Source organism: Typopeltis vanoorti, chromosome 8 (assembly GCF_054136105.1).
Source record: "Typopeltis vanoorti isolate ZY-2024b chromosome 8, IOZ_Tvanoo_1.0, whole genome shotgun sequence".
In the NCBI taxonomy this organism is placed as follows: Eukaryota; Metazoa; Arthropoda; class Arachnida; order Uropygi; family Thelyphonidae; genus Typopeltis; species Typopeltis vanoorti.
This window is the reverse complement of record NC_143556.1, coordinates 25,658,183-25,679,064: the sequence shown is the minus strand read 5'-3', so window position 1 is coordinate 25,679,064 and position 20,882 is coordinate 25,658,183. Positions and strand designations below refer to the sequence as shown.

Here is a 20,882-nt window from a genome sequence, read left to right as displayed (position 1 = left end):
ATGTGTTTTGGATTTTCACATTTAAAAATGATATCTCTTGAAGTTAAATTTATATTTAGCATAACTAAAGGATTATTTACTTTTTCTTTCTTTCATTATTAGCATCATGTTGGTGGTGATATCAACCCCATTATTCAGCAGTGGATAGTCACTACTTCAGCATCACAAATCCGTAATAACATCCATAATATCAACATACCCACAGAGCAGATACGTCATTATATTATTTTCAAGAATGTTCCGTCCACATCTGAAGCTACAACTGATGAAGCTATTATTACTTCTACAGCTAATGGCATAGAAACAGAGGAACAAATGGAGGCTGACTCTTCGCCAAGAAATGGTCCATTACTGGGTGATTCCTTGCCTGATAGCATTGAAGTAGACTCTCTTGGAAAAGAGAATACTCCAGAAGTATGTAACTAATCCTATGCAACTATTAAACTTATCCTTCCAACTTCTCGAAAATATTCTAAATGTGTTATATAATGGTAAATATTTAAATGGTTTAGAATTGTCAAAAGATTATTCTTTTAAAAATTTGAACAGGAATTTTTTTGGCATGAGTTTCAGACTGCCTTTAGGGATCACTAGAACTAAAAAAAAAGTGCCATAATTGAATCTCCTGCCCTCCATAAAAAGCATAAATTAAATTTAATGTCTTGATACATAATGGTACCAGTATATGCTTAAAAAATAAAAAAAAAATCAAATTAATGATGTACAAATGGATTCAGATACAGAACATTTGGAAGCAGTAACACATCATACCACTCAATTCTTAAGTGGATATGGTTGACATGTGAACATTTGTTTTGTTATGAAAGAAAATCATATTATATAGAGGGGTACATCCTTATAATTTCCCAGCACATGTCATGTTGCCTCTACATACAAATAGCTTATTTGTGAAGAACTTCATTCACACTCACTTTGTTAATCAAAATAAGTAATTAAACAAAGAATATCATTTTCATTTTTAATTTAATTTATAACCACATGAAAAACCTTTCTACAACAGTCAGTAGGCATTTTAAGTAATCAAATTCTTTCTCCATTTTGATCAAGCATAGACAGTCCTTCTGCTATGATGTGCATGAATATGAGCACACATTCTAATGCTTTGTAATCTGATTTTACTATTATCTGTGAGAATTTTTGTTAATCAGCCACATGTTGTATAATTTCACAATTTACTGATGGCATAAAAGATGAAGTGGATGTGTGGAAATATCTGCTGAATAGTTTTGCATTTACTATTGTGTTGGCTTGAAACATGACAACTGTCATAATTGAGTTCACTATAATGAATTTGTAGGCATGAAAGAAATATTGCATTATAATATATAGTTTGCTACAGTGGATATGCATTGATATTATCAAGTTTTGGCTTGAACATTTTTGGTACAGTTAGCCCTCACTATTAGCAGATTACCAAAAAGTTCCATTCAAAGAAATTAACTAGAAAAAATAAGCAGAATTGAGAACTGCTATTCCCCATATTGATAAGCATTAAATCATTAGATCTATTACAATTAACTAGAATAATGCTTCACAGTTTTCTTTGTAAAGCTTTTCTATAAGAAGCCTATTCATGTAAGCAAAGGACACAAACTTTTAGAAGAGATGGAATGTTCTGCATTGCTAAATTGTTCAGGCTCTTGAAACTTTATCTACTTTTTATGTCCTTCATAATGAACAGAGGAGTCTGGCAGACATCTGGAAAGTCAAATGGAAGAATGTTGTCTTTCAGTTTTAAAAAAGAAAATAGAAATGTTGCAAGTAAGACAAAATTTCTTGAATATTGAGTAGACTGAGAGTTTTAGAGATATTCAAATACTCTGATGCATGTGACTGAAATAGGATTAACTTCTTGCTGAGTTGAAGGAATCCTATAATTATAAAAGATCATTAGCTAAGAATGTAGACTTAAGATAATTTTTGATGCACTAAGACCTCATTAGAACACAAAGCTCTACACAGTGAATTGGGGTTTTAATACCTTTATTGTTGTTGCTGACAAGGATGTGGTGGGATTTTTGCATGAATGTAGTGTTGTGTGTATGCTTCCCCCCACCCTGCCCCCTTAATTTTTACTTTGTTGATGAAGGATGTCATGGATACTGGCTGTCTTCAACTCTCTAAGAAGAAAAAATCTAATAAAAACAAAACTACCCAACACAGGAAGCCAGATGATACCACCGAAGGAAAAAAAAAAGACATTCCTATAATGGAATTTCGTGGATTCTGTCAAAACATAGATGACATCAAGGCCCCCTTACAGAAGTATAAACCTGTGTGCTTCTATCTTCAGGAATCACCTAAAACCAAGAGATGATCCAGCATTACAAAATACTACCATTATTCATAAGGATGGACCTGTTCATGGGGGAGTTGACATAGTTGTGGGCAACCATATCCTCCTTCCAGCTAGTCTTACTCATTATAAATGTAGGAGCAGTTGCTGTCCGATTCTCAGTCAGAACTCTATCATCCTATGCTGCATCTATGTTCCTCCTGCCACAAATATCTCCCAAGATGATCTTGATGTCATATTGTAGTTCCCTTTACTTTTAAGGGAGAATTTAAATGGACACAACATTCTTTGGGATAACATCGAACAAACATCAGAGAAAGAGTTATTGAGCATATGCTCGATGACAATAATCGCTCCCTCCTAAACACAGGAAGCAACGCTTTCTTCCATATGCTTACCTGAATATTCACTGCCATAGACTTAATTATCTGCTCACCCTCCATTTTCCCACTCTTCAAGTGAGAAACTGACAAGAACTTGTTTGAGAGTGATCACGTTCTTGTGATATCCACTTACCTTTAGCAGAATTTGATTCTGCAACAGTCAGCTCTTCTTCCATCAGTAATGCAGTGAATTATGTGTATTGAGTGTATTACACAAGCTGTCACAACTACAGTTCTAAAACATTAGTCATTTTCTATATTTCCCTAAGCTGTGGTGGAATGACAATTGTACAGCAGCCAAAGAAGCTGAGAAGAAAGCTTGAGGTATTTTTCAAAGATACTCCACAACAGCAGACCTCATTGCGTTCACATGCTTGAGCAAGACACATCTGCTGTCAGAGTCTAAAGGAATTCTGGATTCAACATACATCCTCCATAATGAGTTAATGTAATAATTATTACTTCCAGTAATAAATAAATTTATTTCTAGGTTTGATCTGATATCACATATTTGAGATAAGTACAATTTAACTAATTTATCACTCATGCTTTCAAAATGAAATTCATGTTGTAACCAGTAATTGTAAGAAAATGTAAATAATAATAAGTTAAAATATGGAAAAAGATTTCTGTTACAGGAAATTCCAACTTTTAGCATAGTCTCCATGATCACCATAAAGAGATTAAAAGCCAAGTACACTAATAGCATGATGAATGGCAGAAAACTGCTGGTCTGATTCAAAAATCAAACGATAACCATCATATTTGATCCTTTTCGTTCAGCTGGACATTAAGGAAGTCAGATTAGTATATTCAGGAATGCTGCTTGAAATTGTCAGTGAGATATTACTCTGAATAAAGTCATATATATCACAAATCAGAAGATGTGTTATATATCATATACATTAAAATCAGTGCATGTATGTTTCGTTATTAATTAATGTAGCTATAAGGTACATCTGAAATTATCTTCAGGCAACTATACATGGTAAATAACATCAAAAACACTAGAGCTGCAATGATACCATTTATAAAAGTGTAGCTAATATTTTCACAGTAAGTTTGCTTGAAAGAGAGAAAAATTGATGCTATCTCTTTCATCTGAATCCATCATTCATAGAGTTGCATTTGAAGTAATGTTGTGCCAAAGTTAGACTGTTTGTTTGATATAAATACTTTTTTTTTAAGTTACTTCACACTTTAGTACAGGATTGATTTGATCCTGTTGATAAAATTGCCTTACAATTCATCTTTGTGAATTGCAGGTTGTCATGTAATTGCTCTTCAATAAATTGTGTGTTTTGGTGAATTGCTATTTGAGTTGTTCTTTAAAGAACTGCCTTTTGATAAATTGTCATTTGGTTAATTCTTTTTTCATTAATAAATTGCATTTCCGGAATTGTCTTTAGATGAATTTTCTGTATGCCAGGAGAGAAGGAGATGTAGTGTTGATAATATCAGATGATTTCAGTCCAGTCAAGGTAGCAAGTTATGATTGCAATGGTAGTAATAACAGTTTTCCATATTGCAGCAAGTTTAAAGTTATAGGATGTGAGATGGAGTCTAACAAGATCAAATACATGGTGAGATGTTGCTGTGAACCTAGTGATCAGTTGCTGGTGATGATGATGAAATGCATTCCCAAATAAACTCAGTAGGTACTAAACAATTAATCATCATGGATGACTTCAGTTATCTGAATATTGATTGAGTAGCAGTGAAATCTTATGAGAAGAATAAAGCCAAATTTCTTGAATTGTTGTGAGACAACTTCCTTAAGCAACCTTAAGTCAAAGAGTATTAGACCTGATTAAAGTGTCATGGTGAGGAGTTTAAAGACATGAGTGTTCTGCTACTGGTTGGTGATGACAGTGATCATGCTGTACTGACCTGGGAAGTAGCTAAGTGTGGCTATTCCATTATTATAAAAAGGTTACATGCTGAACTACAAAGGAGGAAACTATGACCAGCTGATGGGGAGAATACTATGTTCAGTCTTATGGTATCAGTTGCTAGATGGGAAGGATGTTTGAACTGTGTAGGAAGCATTAGATAACAACATCGATAATGCAATCAGAAGGTGTCCTTAGAGTTTAAAGAATAAACAGAGTGGGAGTGAAATGGACATGCAGGTTGTATTAAGCAAGAGATTCTTAAGAAAAAGATGAAATCGATGGAATGTGTGCTTAAGGATGATGTCAGTTTTGAAAATTATAAGTGACAAGTGATTATAAGATTATAAGACAAAGTTAAAAGAAACATATTATTTAACATATTAAAAGAAAGACAAATACCAAATAATATCCTAAAAGCTGTCACAAGTATATATGAAAATAATCAAATACAAATAAGATTAAATCATGAGCTATCATATACAAGAGAGATAAACCAAGGGGTCCGACAGGGATGTCCCCTCTCAGCAACTCTTTTTAATATCTACTTAAATGAAATAATAATAAAATGGAGTAAAAATTTATATCAAGGAATTAAACTTTCACCTACAGTTAACTTAAACACTCTCCTCTTTGCAGACGACCAAATAATAATTACAAATTCTGAAGATAACTTACAGAAAGCTATTTTAAATCTAAATGAGATATCCAAAGATTATGGTATGATAATATCAACGGAAAAATCAAAAACACTATGGCCTTTAAAGGACAAGATCCAGCAAGAACTAAAATAGTATTAGATAACAAGATCTTAGAACAGGTGAATTCATTTAACTACCTAGGATGTATGATCACTTATGAAAATGAAAAAGATATAAACATAAAAATTGCAAAATATTTAAAAATAACAGGAGTAATTAACTCTATATTTAAACCAAACCTAGTTCAAAAACAAACCAGGCTAAAAGTATACAATACGTTAGCCCTACCGGTCTTAATGTATGTAAGTGAAATCTGGACAATAAAACAAAAAGACAAACAAAGATTAACAACAGCAGAAATGAAGTTTATGAGAAAAACTGCAAAGTATACCCTATTTGATCACAAAAGAAATGAAGATATTATGAAAGAATTAAACCAAGAACTAGTAATTGAAAAAATTAAAAAATATAAACATAGATGGATGGAACACGTTCAAAGAATGAAAACAGAAAGATTACCAAAACAAGCCTTAAAGTACAAGCCATTAGGAAAAAGAAAACTAGGACGTCCTCTTAAACGATTCAATGATGACTTCTAAGGCCGGAACAGGCCATACTAGGCCTAAATCCTTGATACGTATGATGATGATGACAAGTGATTATAAGTGATTTATAACTATACAGTTATAAATATATACTGGATGCGTAAGGGTCAAAGCTGTATAACTGAGAGGAGACCTCCACATAGCCTTTAAAGGAATGCGGAGAACCGACCAGGGCTTCTGACCTAATGTCTAATTCTCACCTTCTCGTGGTGCACCCTGTTGGGTATCTACTTTGATACTGAACGAACGAGGATGGGCTGGCAATTTGGGATTTAGCCGACCAAATTGTATTCTTATTGTTAAACCAAAATAAAAAATGATGGTATATGTAAAATAAGTTGTTTACATTAAATAATATTTACAAATCTAGCCTTTGTGATGGAAGATCATGTTGGATTCTGAAGCGAATAATAATTACTCTAATCTCTACATAATCAGAATCCAACAATATTACTTAAGAGAGACTGACTGAGAGAATGGCAGACTTGATAATACAATGGGTACTTAATTTGTGGAGGAAGTTTATGATTGTTATCTAAAGCAATATATACAAAAACCTACTAGAGAGAATAGAATATTTAGAATATTAGATTTGATAATATCAGTGGAGTTAGTGATGAACAGTATTAATTAGTTAAAACCTCTCTGTAAGGGGTGCTTAAGGGTCATAGCTGTATAACTGAGAGGAGACCTCCACATAGCCTTTAAAGGAATGCGGAGAACCGACCAGGGCTTCTGACCTAATGTCCAATCCTCACCTTCTCGTGGTGCACCCTGTTGGGTATCTACTTTGATACTGAACGAACGAGGATGGGCTGGCAATTTGGGATTTAGCCGACCAAATTGTATTCTTATTGGTTAAACCAAAATAAAAAATGATGGTACAACATGACAAAATTTCATGCCGGCTGGGGCGTCGCCCGGTTAAACAAGGCCCCCGTTGTTTTCGCCAGGGAACCAGGGTGAACAGCGAAAAGTCAGCTACTGGAACAAATCTGAAAACAAACCCCAACTCAACATCACCAGAGTTGAAGATCGGTACTATCAACGTAAGAAGCCTGAATGGCAAAGAAATGGAGCTAGCTGAGGAATTAGATAAGTACCAGATCGACATAATAGGGGTGACTGAAACAAAAAAGACCAAAACTGGTGAGATCTTTCTGAGCAATAAATACAAAATGTTATATTCAGGCAATAACAATCAAGGAAAAGAAGGAGTAGCCATAGTATTCAACACAAAATACGAGGCTAATCTTCTTGAATGGCAGTCAGTCTCAAGTAGAGTAATGTGGGCAAATATGAGAATGGGGAACTGGACAATGAGACTTATTTGTGCCTATGGTCCCACAGAAGGTTCTACTAAGGTAGAAGTGGAAGAATTTTTTGAGGCTTTAGAAAAAGCAACTGACACAATGAAAAAGGAAAAGTTGGTCCTTGTTGGGGATCTAAATAGTAGAGTAGGAAATGATTGTGAGACATACAAAAATATTTTGGGAAAATTTGGAGAAAAGAGCAAAGCTAATAATAATGGCAAATATCTGTTGGATTTCTGCTCAGGACATGGACTGGTTATTACTAACACCATGTTCCAACATAAAAATGTGCACAAATTCACATGGAGAGAAGAGGCTAGGAATAAGAAAAGTCTCATTGACTATGTTATTGTTGATAGTGATGTTTTCTCCCTGGTGCAGGACACCAGAGTGTACAGAGGATTTGAAATTGGAAGTGATCACTATTTAGTCTTGAGCAGGATAAAATTGAATTTCATATTGAAAAGAATAACATGTAAGAAAGTTTTAAAGCGAATAAAAGTTGAGCAGCTCTCAGATGTAAACTGTAGACTAAAATACAGAAATATTATTGAAAAGAAAATGAAAGAGTTTGAGAACAGGAATCAAACCTTGGAGATTCAGTGGCAAACTCTGAAGGAAACATTGATTGATTCTGCCAGAGAGGCATGTGGTGAGGTTGTGTGCAAAGATAAAAAAATCAGAACTCCCTGGTGGACACAGGAAGTCAAAGAGGCAGTAAAGGAAAAGAAGAAAGCATATCAAAAGTTCCTGGCAAATAAGTCAGCTTTTACTCTTACAGAATACAGAGACAAATGTAAGAAAGCTAAACAGTGTGTAAAACTAGCTAAACAAAAGTCATGGGAGGACTTTGGCAAGAATATAGAAAATAAATATCAAGAAGGTGGCAAAATATTCTGGAGGTTGTTGAAGAAGCTTAGGAATGGAGGAAAGAGTGCTGTAAAAGGAATTAGAGATGATAAAGGTGAAATGAAAACAGGAGAAAAAGATATCCTTGAAGTATGGAGTAATTACTTTGAAAAACTGCTAAATGAAACAAGCAGTGATGACAGCACAGTGATAAAAAACACTGACCAGGCATGCAGTCAGGAATACATATCCATACTTGAAGTAGAAAAAGCCATCAAAGGCTTGAAATGTGGAAAGGCAGCAGGAGTAGATGATATTCGACCAGAAATGCTGAAGTATGGTGGTATAAGAGTCTTACAGTGGCTGCACTGCATAGTTCAGAAAGCCTGGACAGAGGGACGAATTCCCGATGATTGGAGTAGAGCTCTCATAGTACCCATATATAAAAAGGGAAATAAAACTGAATGTGAGAATTACAGAGGTATTTCCCTACTGAGTGTTCCTGGCAAGATCTATGCAAGTATACTTGAGAAACGGTTGAGAAGAATTGTGGAAGAAAAGCTTGGTGAAGAACAAGCTGGATTCAGGCCAAATAGAGGCTGCCAGGATCAGATCTTCACTTTACGACAAATAGTCGAGAAAGCATGGGAATATAACAAAGATCTGTATTTAAGTTTTGTCGATTTGGAAAAGGCATATGACAAGGTGCCAAGAGAGAAGCTATTCAATACGCTGCAGTTATATGGTGTCAATGGGGCATTATATCAAGCAATACTTAGTCTTTATCTGAGTTGTGAGTCAGCAGTTAGAATTGAAGGAAGTACAGGAAGATGGTTTAATGTTAAATCTGGTGTGAGACAAGGATGTACATTATCCCCTCTGTTATTCATTATCTATATGGATCACATTATGAAGGAATGTGGTATTAAACCTGATATCAAAATTGGAGATGTTAATGTCAGCTCTTTGCTTTATGCGGATGATGTTATACTTCTAAATAAATCCGCTACAAGTCTGCAAGATTCTCTGACTAAATTGAATAGCTGTTGTAATAGATATGGTATGAAGGTCAGCAATAAAAAGACAAAGACAATGAAAATAGGCAGAATCATTGAAAATGTCAACTGTGTTGTGAATGGAGAACCTGTGGAACAAGTAAAACATTTCAGCTACTTAGGCACAATTTTTACTGAAGATGGTAAACTAAATATAGAAATAGACAACAGAATCAGCAAAGCTGGTATCGTGGGAAGTCAATTGAATAAATTCATATGGAATAAGAAAGAAATTAGTCGGAACACTAAATTAGCTGTATACAAGACTGTGTTCAAACCAATTTTAACTTATGGATCTGAGAGCTGGGTCAGAAGTAAAACACTTGACCAAAGACTAGAGACCGCAGATATGAGAGTCCTGAGAAAGATTAGAGGCGTGAACAGATGGCATCAATGGCAATATCATATTAAAAATGAGGATATTAGGAAAGAACTTGACATTGTCAGCATCCAGGAATGTGTTAGCAGAGCTAATCTCAGATGGTATGGTCACTTAAATAGAATGGGATTGGAAAGATTAGCAAAACAAGTGTTCTCTGCCAGGTTGGCAGGAAAACGACCCAGAGGAAGACCAAGATATAGGTGGATTGATACGGTACAAAGTGCCTTAGACGATAGAAATATAAGATCTGATAATGTTGGAGTCTTGACAAGTAACAGACTGATTTGGAGGAAAATTGTAGATAGGAAGTTAGTAATGATGTAATTTTTTCATGTAGTACTGTCATATCCTGTACACCCCTTGAGGGTACATGGCAGGAATTTGATGATGATGATGATGATGAACCTCTCTGTAACAGTGGTCATTTGTCACCAGAAGGGAAGTTTAAGAATAAGGAGAGGAAATGATAAAGCATCAAGGGTGAAATTTCACCCATTATTCAAAGAGACACTAATGCAAAATGGATCCATCTTGCATAATTTAATATTTAAGTTTATTCCTAGGAATAAATTAGATAATAAACCTGGTGTCATTGTAAAGAAATACATTATAAGAAAGAAAAAAAAAAACTATGGAGAGAGCGTGATAAATCAGTGAAGCATGGTCTGTGTGGGTTTATAGCATGTTGGTCAGCTCTGGTAGCTAAAGTTTCTGAGCATAATTTGGTTTCATTTTCTTGAAAATTTATTATAATGACCTCAGTTTCAGGCACATGGTGAATTGTGTGGTATGTCATACATTTCAAACTCATGCTTAAAACTAGTTGAATTTTTGTTGATATTTCTTTCATCCCTTTTTTTTTTGTGGTGTGGTGTAAAAAGTCATAGAAATATTACACTCATTATTGTAATTGAGTTTGTGCAAACATTAGTTTACAAACTAATGTTTGCATAAACTGAATAGTTGATCTGATGTAGCTGGTGTCCCATTTAGGTTGAAAGAAATCCATAGAAAATATTGTGGAATTCACAGTCTAATCATCCAGGTGGTGGTTGTCATCTTTTTTAGCCTGCCATATAAAGAGATGAACTGTAGGCTTTTATCATGCTTGATTCATTCTGGAAACACTATCCTTTCTGATGAATTCATATCTCATGCATGGGGACCATAGTTAGTTTCCAGAGATTATCCTTCTGGTAACATAGAATTGTTAGTTTAATCATCAGTGGATATCAGTGCTAAAAGTAAGACTTCAGATTTTTCCCTAATAATAGCTGTCTCAATTTATTCTCATTTTGATGTAATTTTTAAATTACATCAAAATCAGAACACTGGGCTACCACCTATTTAATATATTCATTAGCTTATTCAATATGTATATATCTCAGTATTCATAAGATGCAAGTTCATTTTTAGGCATATTTGCAAGTGAATGGCACCTCTTAGTTTCATTGTGTCTGTCTAGCTTTCCAAAACAATATTTAAAACTAAGAAAAAACTGAAGAATTTTAATTTTCATTAAGTATCATTTCAAACTAGCATATGCAGAACACCAAACAGTTTGTGAACAGCACAGTTACTAGGAATCAAGTAGTAGCAGAAACAATTCAGAATTGTAACAAATATATTGAATTGTGCCCACTATTACTTGATTGTTAGTTTCTGTGCCCTGTGACAGTTATTTGTATCTGAAGATATTCATTTGAAATACAGAATAATATTAGCAGTAAATTCAGCTTGATTCTTTCCTTAAGAGGAAATGTATTTGTAGGTTGACATTCTCTCTCAGAACGCTAATCATCTCTTTATAATCTGTTCTAGCTTGCCACACTTTGTTGGTTTTGCTTGCCTTGACTGTTCTCTTAATTCCAGTAGTCACTCTGACCTCTTTGATTTTTAGCAGTATAATTATCAAGGCAGTGAGATCATACTCTGTTTATAATTTAAATTGGCTTCTCTTCTCTGACTTTATAGACTGAAGCAGAAAGATGCCAAGGTGTTTACTTGTTAGTAAGGATCTAACAAATTGTTCACCTCACCAACTAGAATCCAAAAAAATAAAAATAAAATAAAAATCTTCCAACACCCTTTTCCTTATCTCAACCAGCTCTCCCCTTGATAATACAAACCAAAAACATGTCCACATTTCCTTTTTTATAGATTGCCCTTCACCAATCTCAAGTCCTTTGCACCACTGGGTACCAATTAAGATGGATGTCCTCTATGATTTTTGTCTCTGTTCTATAGTTTGATGGCTTTCTGCTCTCCAAATCCAAACACCTGTTTCAGTTGAATAACTGAAATAATCCTTGCTAGAAGTACATTCTTCTGTACTTCCTAGAAGCAAGAAAAATAAGAAAAAATGATCCAAACAGTCCAAATGTTTGTGTCAAAAGTTTTAGAAAGGATTATGGTCCAGTTAACGAATTGTGTTATTTAATATATGAAGATTTTGTGCAAATCTAGCATTTTTCCAGCTTAATTTTAATCAAATACAAATTTACTTCCTTTATTTGCTAGCAGTTGATGGATACTGATAGTGTTTCTGAAGACATGTCAAATAGAAGTACACTCATAGAACAAGCAGAAACAATTAACATGGTAACTTGTGCAACTGAAGATGTTCTCCAGGCTGCCACAGTAGATGATGCTGAAGTTGTTGTTAGCTCTGAGCCTTGGCATTCTGCAGTTCCAAGGGTAAATTTATAAATTGTGTATATGTGTGTTTAAATATACAATCAATAATTTTCTGATCTTAATTTCTATTTTATAGTTGCCAAAAGGAAATGGCAAGTTTGTTAAATTATGAATTCCATTGCAGTTTTAATTTGAAGAAATATAAAACATTATTTAAGTACTTTATTGATATTATACCTTATGAATAAAATGTTATTTGTAGATTTGTTTTAGTGAAAATCAGTGCAAATTTAAATTTTATACCAAAGCATGTTTTGTTTTTAAATGATATCACTTGCTAAAGGTTTTATGCCTATGGCACATTAGTGATACAAGTGGACTATATGTTAGATTGGCATTTCCCTGAACTTCCAGTACCTGTATGCCTTTTAAAAATTTTAGCAACACTGACATACTCCCTCTGAAAGGCAAATTGGGAGGAGTTATAATAATATTTCATTCAAACACAAATAATTATTTATAGAGGTATTTATTTTTTAATATTTGCATTATAATAAATTAACAGCTCACATTTATTACTTTCATTACAAATATTTTGGTCCTGATGCATCAGCATGTTCTTTCTCAGTTACCATAATCAGTTTCATTTCCTTCACTAGACTGACTGCTGTAGCACTTTCAATTGAAAAGAGTACTACAGTTGTCGGAGGTTTCAGCTGGGTGAAAGGGGGACAGGGTAAAAGCAATCATGTTACTTTTCAATGGAAGGAACCTCTTAAAAACATGGAAAACTAATTTTCTATTCCATTAATTTCTTTTAAAAAAAATTAAAGAAAAAGATTCATTAAATATTCTGATGTTTTGGTGGTGGTCGGTGCTAGATGGCATTGGTGTAGATCAGTGATTTTCAACCTTTTTCATAACACAGCACACCTAGACTAATTGTTAAAATTCTGCAGCACACTAAAAATATATTCTTTTAATTTTTTTGGTGATCTGGCAAAAAATAGGCATAATTTTGATTGATTTACGCAAACAAGAAGATGGAAGACCAGACACTAATAAATAAATGTACAAATTACGACATTATTTCTTTCAATTAATTTGTTTTCATAGATCTCGCGGCACACCGGTTGAAAATCTCCGGTGTAGACGATGAAAGTAAATACAGTTAGTGCAATGGTGAAGATGGAGAGTTGCAGAGTAGGTGCCCTCCCTCAATGAGTCTTTGCACTCCCTGGAAATGTTACATAATAATAATAATAATAATAATAATATGGTGGTCCCTTTATTCGTGGGTTCACTTTCTGTGGTTTCAGTTACCCATGGTCAACTCCGGTCCAAAAATATTAAATGGTAAATTCCAGGAATAAGCAATTCATAAGTTTTAAATTGCATGCTGTACCATCAGATTAACTGTTGCAGTTCTTGTGTTCAAGTAATGCTTATTTTACTTAGTGATGGTCCCAAAGCACAAAGTAGTGATGCTGGCAATTCAGATATGCCAAAGAGAAGCTGTAAAGGGCTTCCTTTAAGTGAAAAGATGAAAGCTCTCAACTTCATAAAGAAATTTAAAAAAATCGTGTGCTGAGGTTGCTAAGATTCCATTCCCATTCACATAACTTTTATTACAGTATATTGTTATAATTGTTCTATTTTATTATCATTTATTGTTGTTAATCTTTTATTTTGCATAATTTATAAATTAAACCTTATCATAGGCATGTATATATAGGAAAAAATATAGTATATATAGATAGGTTCAGTACTATCTGCAGTCTCAGGTATCCACTGCAGGGGCTTGGAATGTATTCCCCACAAATAATGGGAGACCACTGTATACTTAAGTTTATAATATTATTATCTTCCTATTAATTTCATATTTGTCAAGTTTCCTGTATTTTTAAATCATACATTTTGTTTCTAAATGGGAACTAAATACTTCCTGCCAGTATTGTTTCTTGTTGGGTCTTTTTCGTATCCTCTTATTGAAGTGTTATACAGACATAACTTTATCCTTAGGATTTTTCATTCTACAGGACAGGCAGACTGGCAAGAAGAATACACACAGTTCTACATTAAACTGACCTCAGTTTTGGTACTTTTTGTTATAATATTCCAAAATTGATTCCTACTATCAGGAACAATGAAACATTTTAATTATTTTAAACATCACTTCTGAACTGCAGCCAACCCCTTTCTTCCTCAGTGCTTAACTTACATTTCATTGTACATAGGTTGGACATTGGGTCTTGGGGGAGGAGAATGCACAATGATAAAGAAAAAATTTGCTTTGTGAATTTGGAGTTCGTTTGTAAGTAGACAATTGCTAGTTGTTTACATAAAGTGAGAGGATTAAAGATGTAATGTCTGATGACAATGATTTGATTCTGGACATATCTGTAGAAAATGAATGCATAATCTGAATATTTAATATAAATCCTGAGGATGCCTTACTTGATTGACCTGGTTGCCTTTTGATGCCCCATTGTCGTATTTGATTCACTTGAAAAATAATGATTTGTTCTACAAAAAAAGAGGCTGCACAGAAGTTAAAAGAAATGAGTGGGAACTGAATTTAAAATGATTGAGATTCAGCATGAACATGTGAACTTCCACACCATGATTAACTAGTATGGTTAATTATGGCATTGCAAACATTTGGGTTCTATTGGTCCTCACACATCTCACCAGAATTGAGAAGGCTAGAACAATCACTGAATTGATATAACCTTTGTTCAGCTGAGAACTAAAAAAAAAAACAAATTATTTTTTTCTCCAAAAATGGATAATACTTATTAATTTATTTTATTCATACATACATGCATATTATTCCTTGGCTTTGGCTAAACAGATTTTTATGATAATTTGGTATACTTAGAATTCTTATTAAAATCATTCAAGCTCTCTTAGTTTTCATTTCATTATGACTATTTCTTGTAGCAGAATATTTTGAAATGATAGAGGATAGCAGTTCTGCTCTTTGTCTAGATGAAATTTAATTTTTTAAATCACCAATAAAATGTGTGGAATTAATTATTTAAAATAAAGAGCCAATAGGCTTCATTTCGGCGATGTAAACATTATTTAAATTAAGGGGATATTAAATCCCACATTGTTTTAAAACCAAATAATAAACTCAAAGATTGGAATCAGAGAGTTTCATGCCGAATATAGTATAGTAAACTATAAAAGTATCAGTGACTACTAGCGTAAGCTAAAGCACATAGTTCAAGTACTTAGTACAAACCAGGGCAACTCATAGCAAAGGTGGGTAAAGCTCTGATTACTATTCTTAGTATTTCCCATAATGTAAAACACATCTCCTAGGAGATATATGATGTTATACATTATGGTGGGAGGTCACTACCCAGACCGGTTTCGATCTTTATTGAGATGCCATCAGTGAGTAACTACACCAAGTATAATACTAAGGGTATAGTGAAAAGAACTTATATACTCTGCTATGCGAGTTGTCAAAAAGGTGCACCCATAAATTATTTAAAATAAAGAGCCAGTAGGCTTCATTTCGCCGATGTAAACATTATTTAAATTAAGGGGATATTAAATCCCACATTGTTTTAAAACTGAATAAACTCAAAGATTGGAATCAGAGAGTTTCATGCCGAATATAGTATAGTAAACTATAAAAGTATCGGCGACTACTAGCATAAGCTAAAGCACGTGGTTCAAGTACGTAGTACAAACTAGGGCGACTCGTAGCAAAGGTGGGTAAAGCTCTGATCGCTATTCTTAGTATTTCCCATAATGTAAAACACAGATAAAGATCGAAACCGGTCTGGGTAGTAATCTCCCGCCATAATGTATAACATCATATATCTCCTAGGAGATGTGTTTTACATTATGGGAAATACTAAGAATAGCGATTGGAGCGTTACCCACCGATTTAAGCGAAAATTATACTTTAAAAAAATTATGCGAGTTTATTTTGGTATTATAATTTATTTAAATCTACCTCATTCCTTCTGCACAACCTACATATTCAGTCATTAGCTATTATTGTCCTCCTTCTCAGTTCAACTCTATTATAGCCTGGCAGCAGACTCACAGACTTACTCACTCTCCTTCTCACCTCTCATGTTATTGGTTCCAGCCAAAACAATCAATTATTTCACCTTCTGTTTCTATATTTTAACAGCATTACTAATATTATTAATTTTTGCACCAGGGAGACAAGATTTTGTAGTGTTGCTTGAAGTACATTCCCTTTATCTTAGAATCACTATAAAAATTTATCTGCTTATGCTTTTTCTATAATTTATTCTTGCAGTTTTCTTTTTGGCCTTGAACCTATTGGTTTTATCTGGTCTAGGTTTGACTGATCACTTGCTGTTTCTGCAGCTTTCAGTCTCGCATTTTGTCCTGTGAAGAACTATATGCAAGCATGCTATTTCTTTATTCAAGTCTTCTACATTCTCCTGAACTTCTGCCACTGCACTTTCAGTAAATATTATCACTGATATTTACATTTTCCAATCTACTATCAATACTCTCTACTATCCTGTCATGTAATTTGTTCTCTCTCTGCATTTACTCTCAAAACATTTATTATAGACTAGCACACCCAATTTCACTCTCCTTCCACAAATCTTTCAACATTTTGCAATGAGTATGTCTCACAAATTTTACACTACACAAAATCAAGTTAATTTAGTTTTCCTAACAAAGATGTCTAGGCTGTCAATATTCTGCTATGCATATGTGCTATACCAACAATATACTAGGGGTTATGCAAAAATAACTGGAATCTGAACTTGCTGCACTTGCATTTTTTATTTGCTGATGATGTCACTAGGCATTGTGAGTGTGCAGTTTTCCGTTCCAGTCTGGCAAGTGACTTCATCCTGTGTGAACTGGTTTGTTATTCTGGCTGCTTTTTTGTTAGTGCTTACAAGTTTTGTAAGCACTAACAAAAAAAAAGTGCTTAAAAGTTTTGTTAGTGCACAAAACTGCTTCAGCAAGCCTTTATGACACTTCAGGTAAAATGCAGGTGAACAAGTGGTTTTCCCATTTCAAAAATGGGGACACATCAGTTGAAGGCAAATCACAATCTGGCCGACCTTCAACAAGCAGAAATGATGAAAACTTTGAAAAGGTTTGCCAGGCAATCAATGAATATCGTCAAAAGACCATTGAGCAAGTTTCTGTAGAGACGAATTTGTCATGGAGTTTTTGCCAGTGAATTTTAACAGAAGATTTGCAAATGAAACATGTGTCTGCTAAATTTGTGCCTCATTTGTTCAAAGAGGATTAAAAAAAGAAAAAAAAATCATATGAATCTTTGCTACAATTTGAGTGAGCAACATCTTAATAACTGGAACTTTCTCTCAAAATTGTGACTGAGGATGAGTCTTGGTGCTACAGTTAGGATCCAGTAACAAAATAAGCATCAAGCCAATGGAAATGTGGAGTAGCAGAGATTGGATACTGTGCCGTGACAATGCCCCAACCTTACATGGCCTTGTCTATCCAACAGGTCTTGATGAAAAACAACATGGTGGTTGTTCCCCACTCACTTGATCTCTCTCCATGTGACTCTTTTTCGTTGATATGGATGAAGTGAAAGAAAAGTTGCTGGAGATCATAAACAGTATTCCAGTCGAACTGTTTCCAGCAGCGGGAAAAATGTTGGGACAAGTGCATTGACTCACATGGAGAGTACTTTGAATGAGACTGGAATATGGTATTGTAAACTTTAATAAAAAATTTTTTAAAAATAATAATTCCAGTTATTTTTGGGTGTGCCCTTTGTATAGTTTAAGGAAGTATACGTGTTTTACTTGTGATTAAATAACTCGGTAATTTTAGCAAAAGTTTGAAAAAATTATCTTTCCACAGCATTATGAATTGACAATGTTCACCAAATATCCTCGAACCTGAAATTTGATACATTACGATATGTCATAATGTTAAGATTATTAATCTCCTTAAATTTATTTTCAAGGAAATTTTAGGTTCCTTAGAGTGCATTATCTTTATTATGTTGTATATTAAAAACTGATTAACCTGCATTATTAATAAGATTTTTTTTTTAAGGATTGGGTGCCAATAATTACCAGAGATGTACAAAGACAGCGAAGGCAAGCTCCACAGCCTCCTTTTAGTGATGCCTACTTAGGAGGAATGCCCTCTAAACGAAGAAAGGTGAGTTGATTTTGGTGTTATGCTACAATTTGCATTCAGTGAAAATTAAATTTTCACTGCAGGGAAGGGTGTAAGGACTGGGGAATGAGGATGGTAATTTCAATCATAGATTTATAGAACACGTAATTTTATGCTAAATTTTCATTGTATATTTTTTGCCTTAGATGATGAATCCCAATGCAGGCCAGGGAACAACAGGCCCCATACACAGTATACTTCCTGATGCTCTTCAGCGAGCCATAGTAGCAGCAAGAGTTCAGCCTCTAACTAGCATGGAAGAATTGAGACAAGAAGCCGCACAGGATGTCAAGCTTCATACTGCTTACAAAGAGCAAGTGAAATATGCTGTGAAAGAGAGGCTTCATAGAGATCTTGACTATCGTGCAGAGAGGTTTCCAAATGCTGAAAGATATTTTAATGGCGGTGGCAACTAGGCATTTGAAATTCATCTCTGTTCTTGAGGATTGATATTGCAGTTTATAAATTGTGCACAAGATTGACTCCTAAAATTCATATTTAAGGACTATTCTTTTGGTACTTGTTTAAATGTCTGAATTGTGCCAAGTTGCTAATAGACTGGATTTCATTTCGATTGTATTTAAACTGTAAACAGTGAACTTTTTTGATTTTATAATTAATATCTAATTTGAAGATCATCAGCAATTTGGCAACCCTTGGCTACCTTGTGTCTTTTTATCCTTGTGGATGGGAGGTAATGTATCTTTCTCATTCCAAATTCTAATAGTGTGAATTAGAAAAATAATTAAATAAATTCTTTCTCTGTAATGTTTCTTGACTTTTTTGAAAGTATTGTTACTTCAAAACAATATTCTGTTGGTAACTAGCTTCAGTCTCTCTCTTTCTCTTTTTTTTTCCAGTGGAGGAATCAGATAATACAGAAATAACAAATTAACTATCACAAAGTTAGTCTGCTATTGATTCTTGTCTCACTATTTATACCATAAGAAATAATGAAGTGAATGAACGTAAAATACATTAACTTGAAAATTTTTAGCCTGATATCCTCTATATATGGTAGTTATTTTAGGAAAGTCAAAATTCCTGTGCACAGAAAAGAAAAAATAAAGCTGACAGTATACAAACCATTTCTTGTAACTTCGATAAAGAAAAAATTGTTTATTTAAAATTTTCTTTTTATTTCATGTATTTTTTCCTTTTTGACATATTTAGAATAATATTTAATTGTAAGTTAAGGGGATAAAAATCCCTTATTGTTTTTTCAGCCAGTAAGTGAAACTAAGATCGAACACTACGATCTGTAACGTTTCATGCCGACGAACTGTCAGCGTATCCAAGCGTAAGTGACCACTTGGTAGTGCCACACCACGGCAACTCGTTGCAAAGGTGAAGCAAGCTTCCTCACTGTTCTTGATATTTTCTCATAATGTAAAACACAGCTCTTAAGAGATGTAGTATTGTTTTACATTATGAGGAGAGGTCACTACCCAGACCGGTTTCAACCTTTTTTGAGGTCTCATCAGTGAGTAGCTAGACCTAGTTAATATCAGAGTTTAAGTGAAGAAAACTTACATACTTTTGCTATACGATTGACCGAAAGGTGTGTCACTATATTACATTATATAACATAGTATAACTACGATGAAAAGCCAAAAGCCTTAACTTATACCAACCTCGCCAGAAAAAAAATAGCCTTTTGGCTTTTCATCGTAGTTATACTATGTTATATAATGTAATATAGTGACACACCTTTTGGTCAATCGTATAGCAAAAGTATGTAAGTTTTCTTCACTTAAACTCTGATATTAACTAGGTCTAGTTACTCACTGATGAGACCTCAAAAAAGGTTGAAACCGGTCTGGGTAGTGACCTCTCCTCATAATGTAAAACAGTACTACATCTCTTAAGAGCTGTGTTTTACATTATGAGAAAATATCAAGAACAGTGAGGAAGCTTGCTTCACCTTTGCAACGAGTTGCCGTGGTGTGGTACTACCAAGTGGTCACTTACGCTTGGATATGCTGACAGTTCGTCGGCATGAAACGTTACAGATCGTAGTGTTCGATCTTAGTTTCACTTACTGGCTGAAAAAACAATAAGGGATTTTTATCCCCTTAACTTATACCAACCTCGCCAGAAAAAAATAGCCTTTTGGCTTTTCATAATATTTAATTGTTTTCAGTGCATAGTAAGGATTAAAATGAGATTACATTTTCTCTATTTGCTAATACAATCATATATTAAATTTTATTAGCAGATATATATATAGTTGATTCTCACTATTAGCAAATACCATTAGCACTCATTCATTCATAGCAAGTCTTCTACTATGACAAACTATTCCTTTGGTCCCTTGAAGTCGATGCTAATAAATGCCTTGATTTTTGTTGGTTAGGCTTCTTCTTTTCTCATGGAATCATTAGAAAATTTATTCTATTTATTCTACCCAATTTATTCTATTTTAATCATTTGCAATACAATGATACATAGGAATGTTGGTGACTTTGTTATTAGTTAACCAAATGAGTCGAGTATTGCCATGGAATCATTAGAAAATTTATTCTATTTATTCTACCCAATTTATTCTATTTTAATCATTTGCAA

At 33.9% G+C, this 20,882-nt stretch overlaps 1 protein-coding gene across 6 annotated transcripts in view; it reads left to right on the top strand.

Moving 5' to 3' along the window:
* LOC150103864 (large proline-rich protein BAG6) overlaps positions 1-19,085 on the top strand; it is a 401,723-nt gene extending 382,638 nt beyond the window's left edge. For 5 of the 6 annotated variants that reach the window (XM_090396569.1, XM_090396571.1, XM_090396573.1 and 2 more), the window contains 4 exons: positions 103-414; positions 12,018-12,194; positions 18,192-18,299; positions 18,464-19,085. In XM_090396569.1, the coding sequence (XP_090252695.1) occupies positions 103-414; positions 12,018-12,194; positions 18,192-18,299; positions 18,464-18,733 (867 nt within the window). In that variant the 3' untranslated portion in view covers positions 18,734-19,085. The remainder of the gene's footprint in view (positions 1-102; positions 415-12,017; positions 12,195-18,191; positions 18,300-18,463) is intronic. The other variant, XM_090396570.1, reaches the window with a different exon arrangement.
* Positions 19,086-20,882: the final 1,797 nt, after the last annotated feature.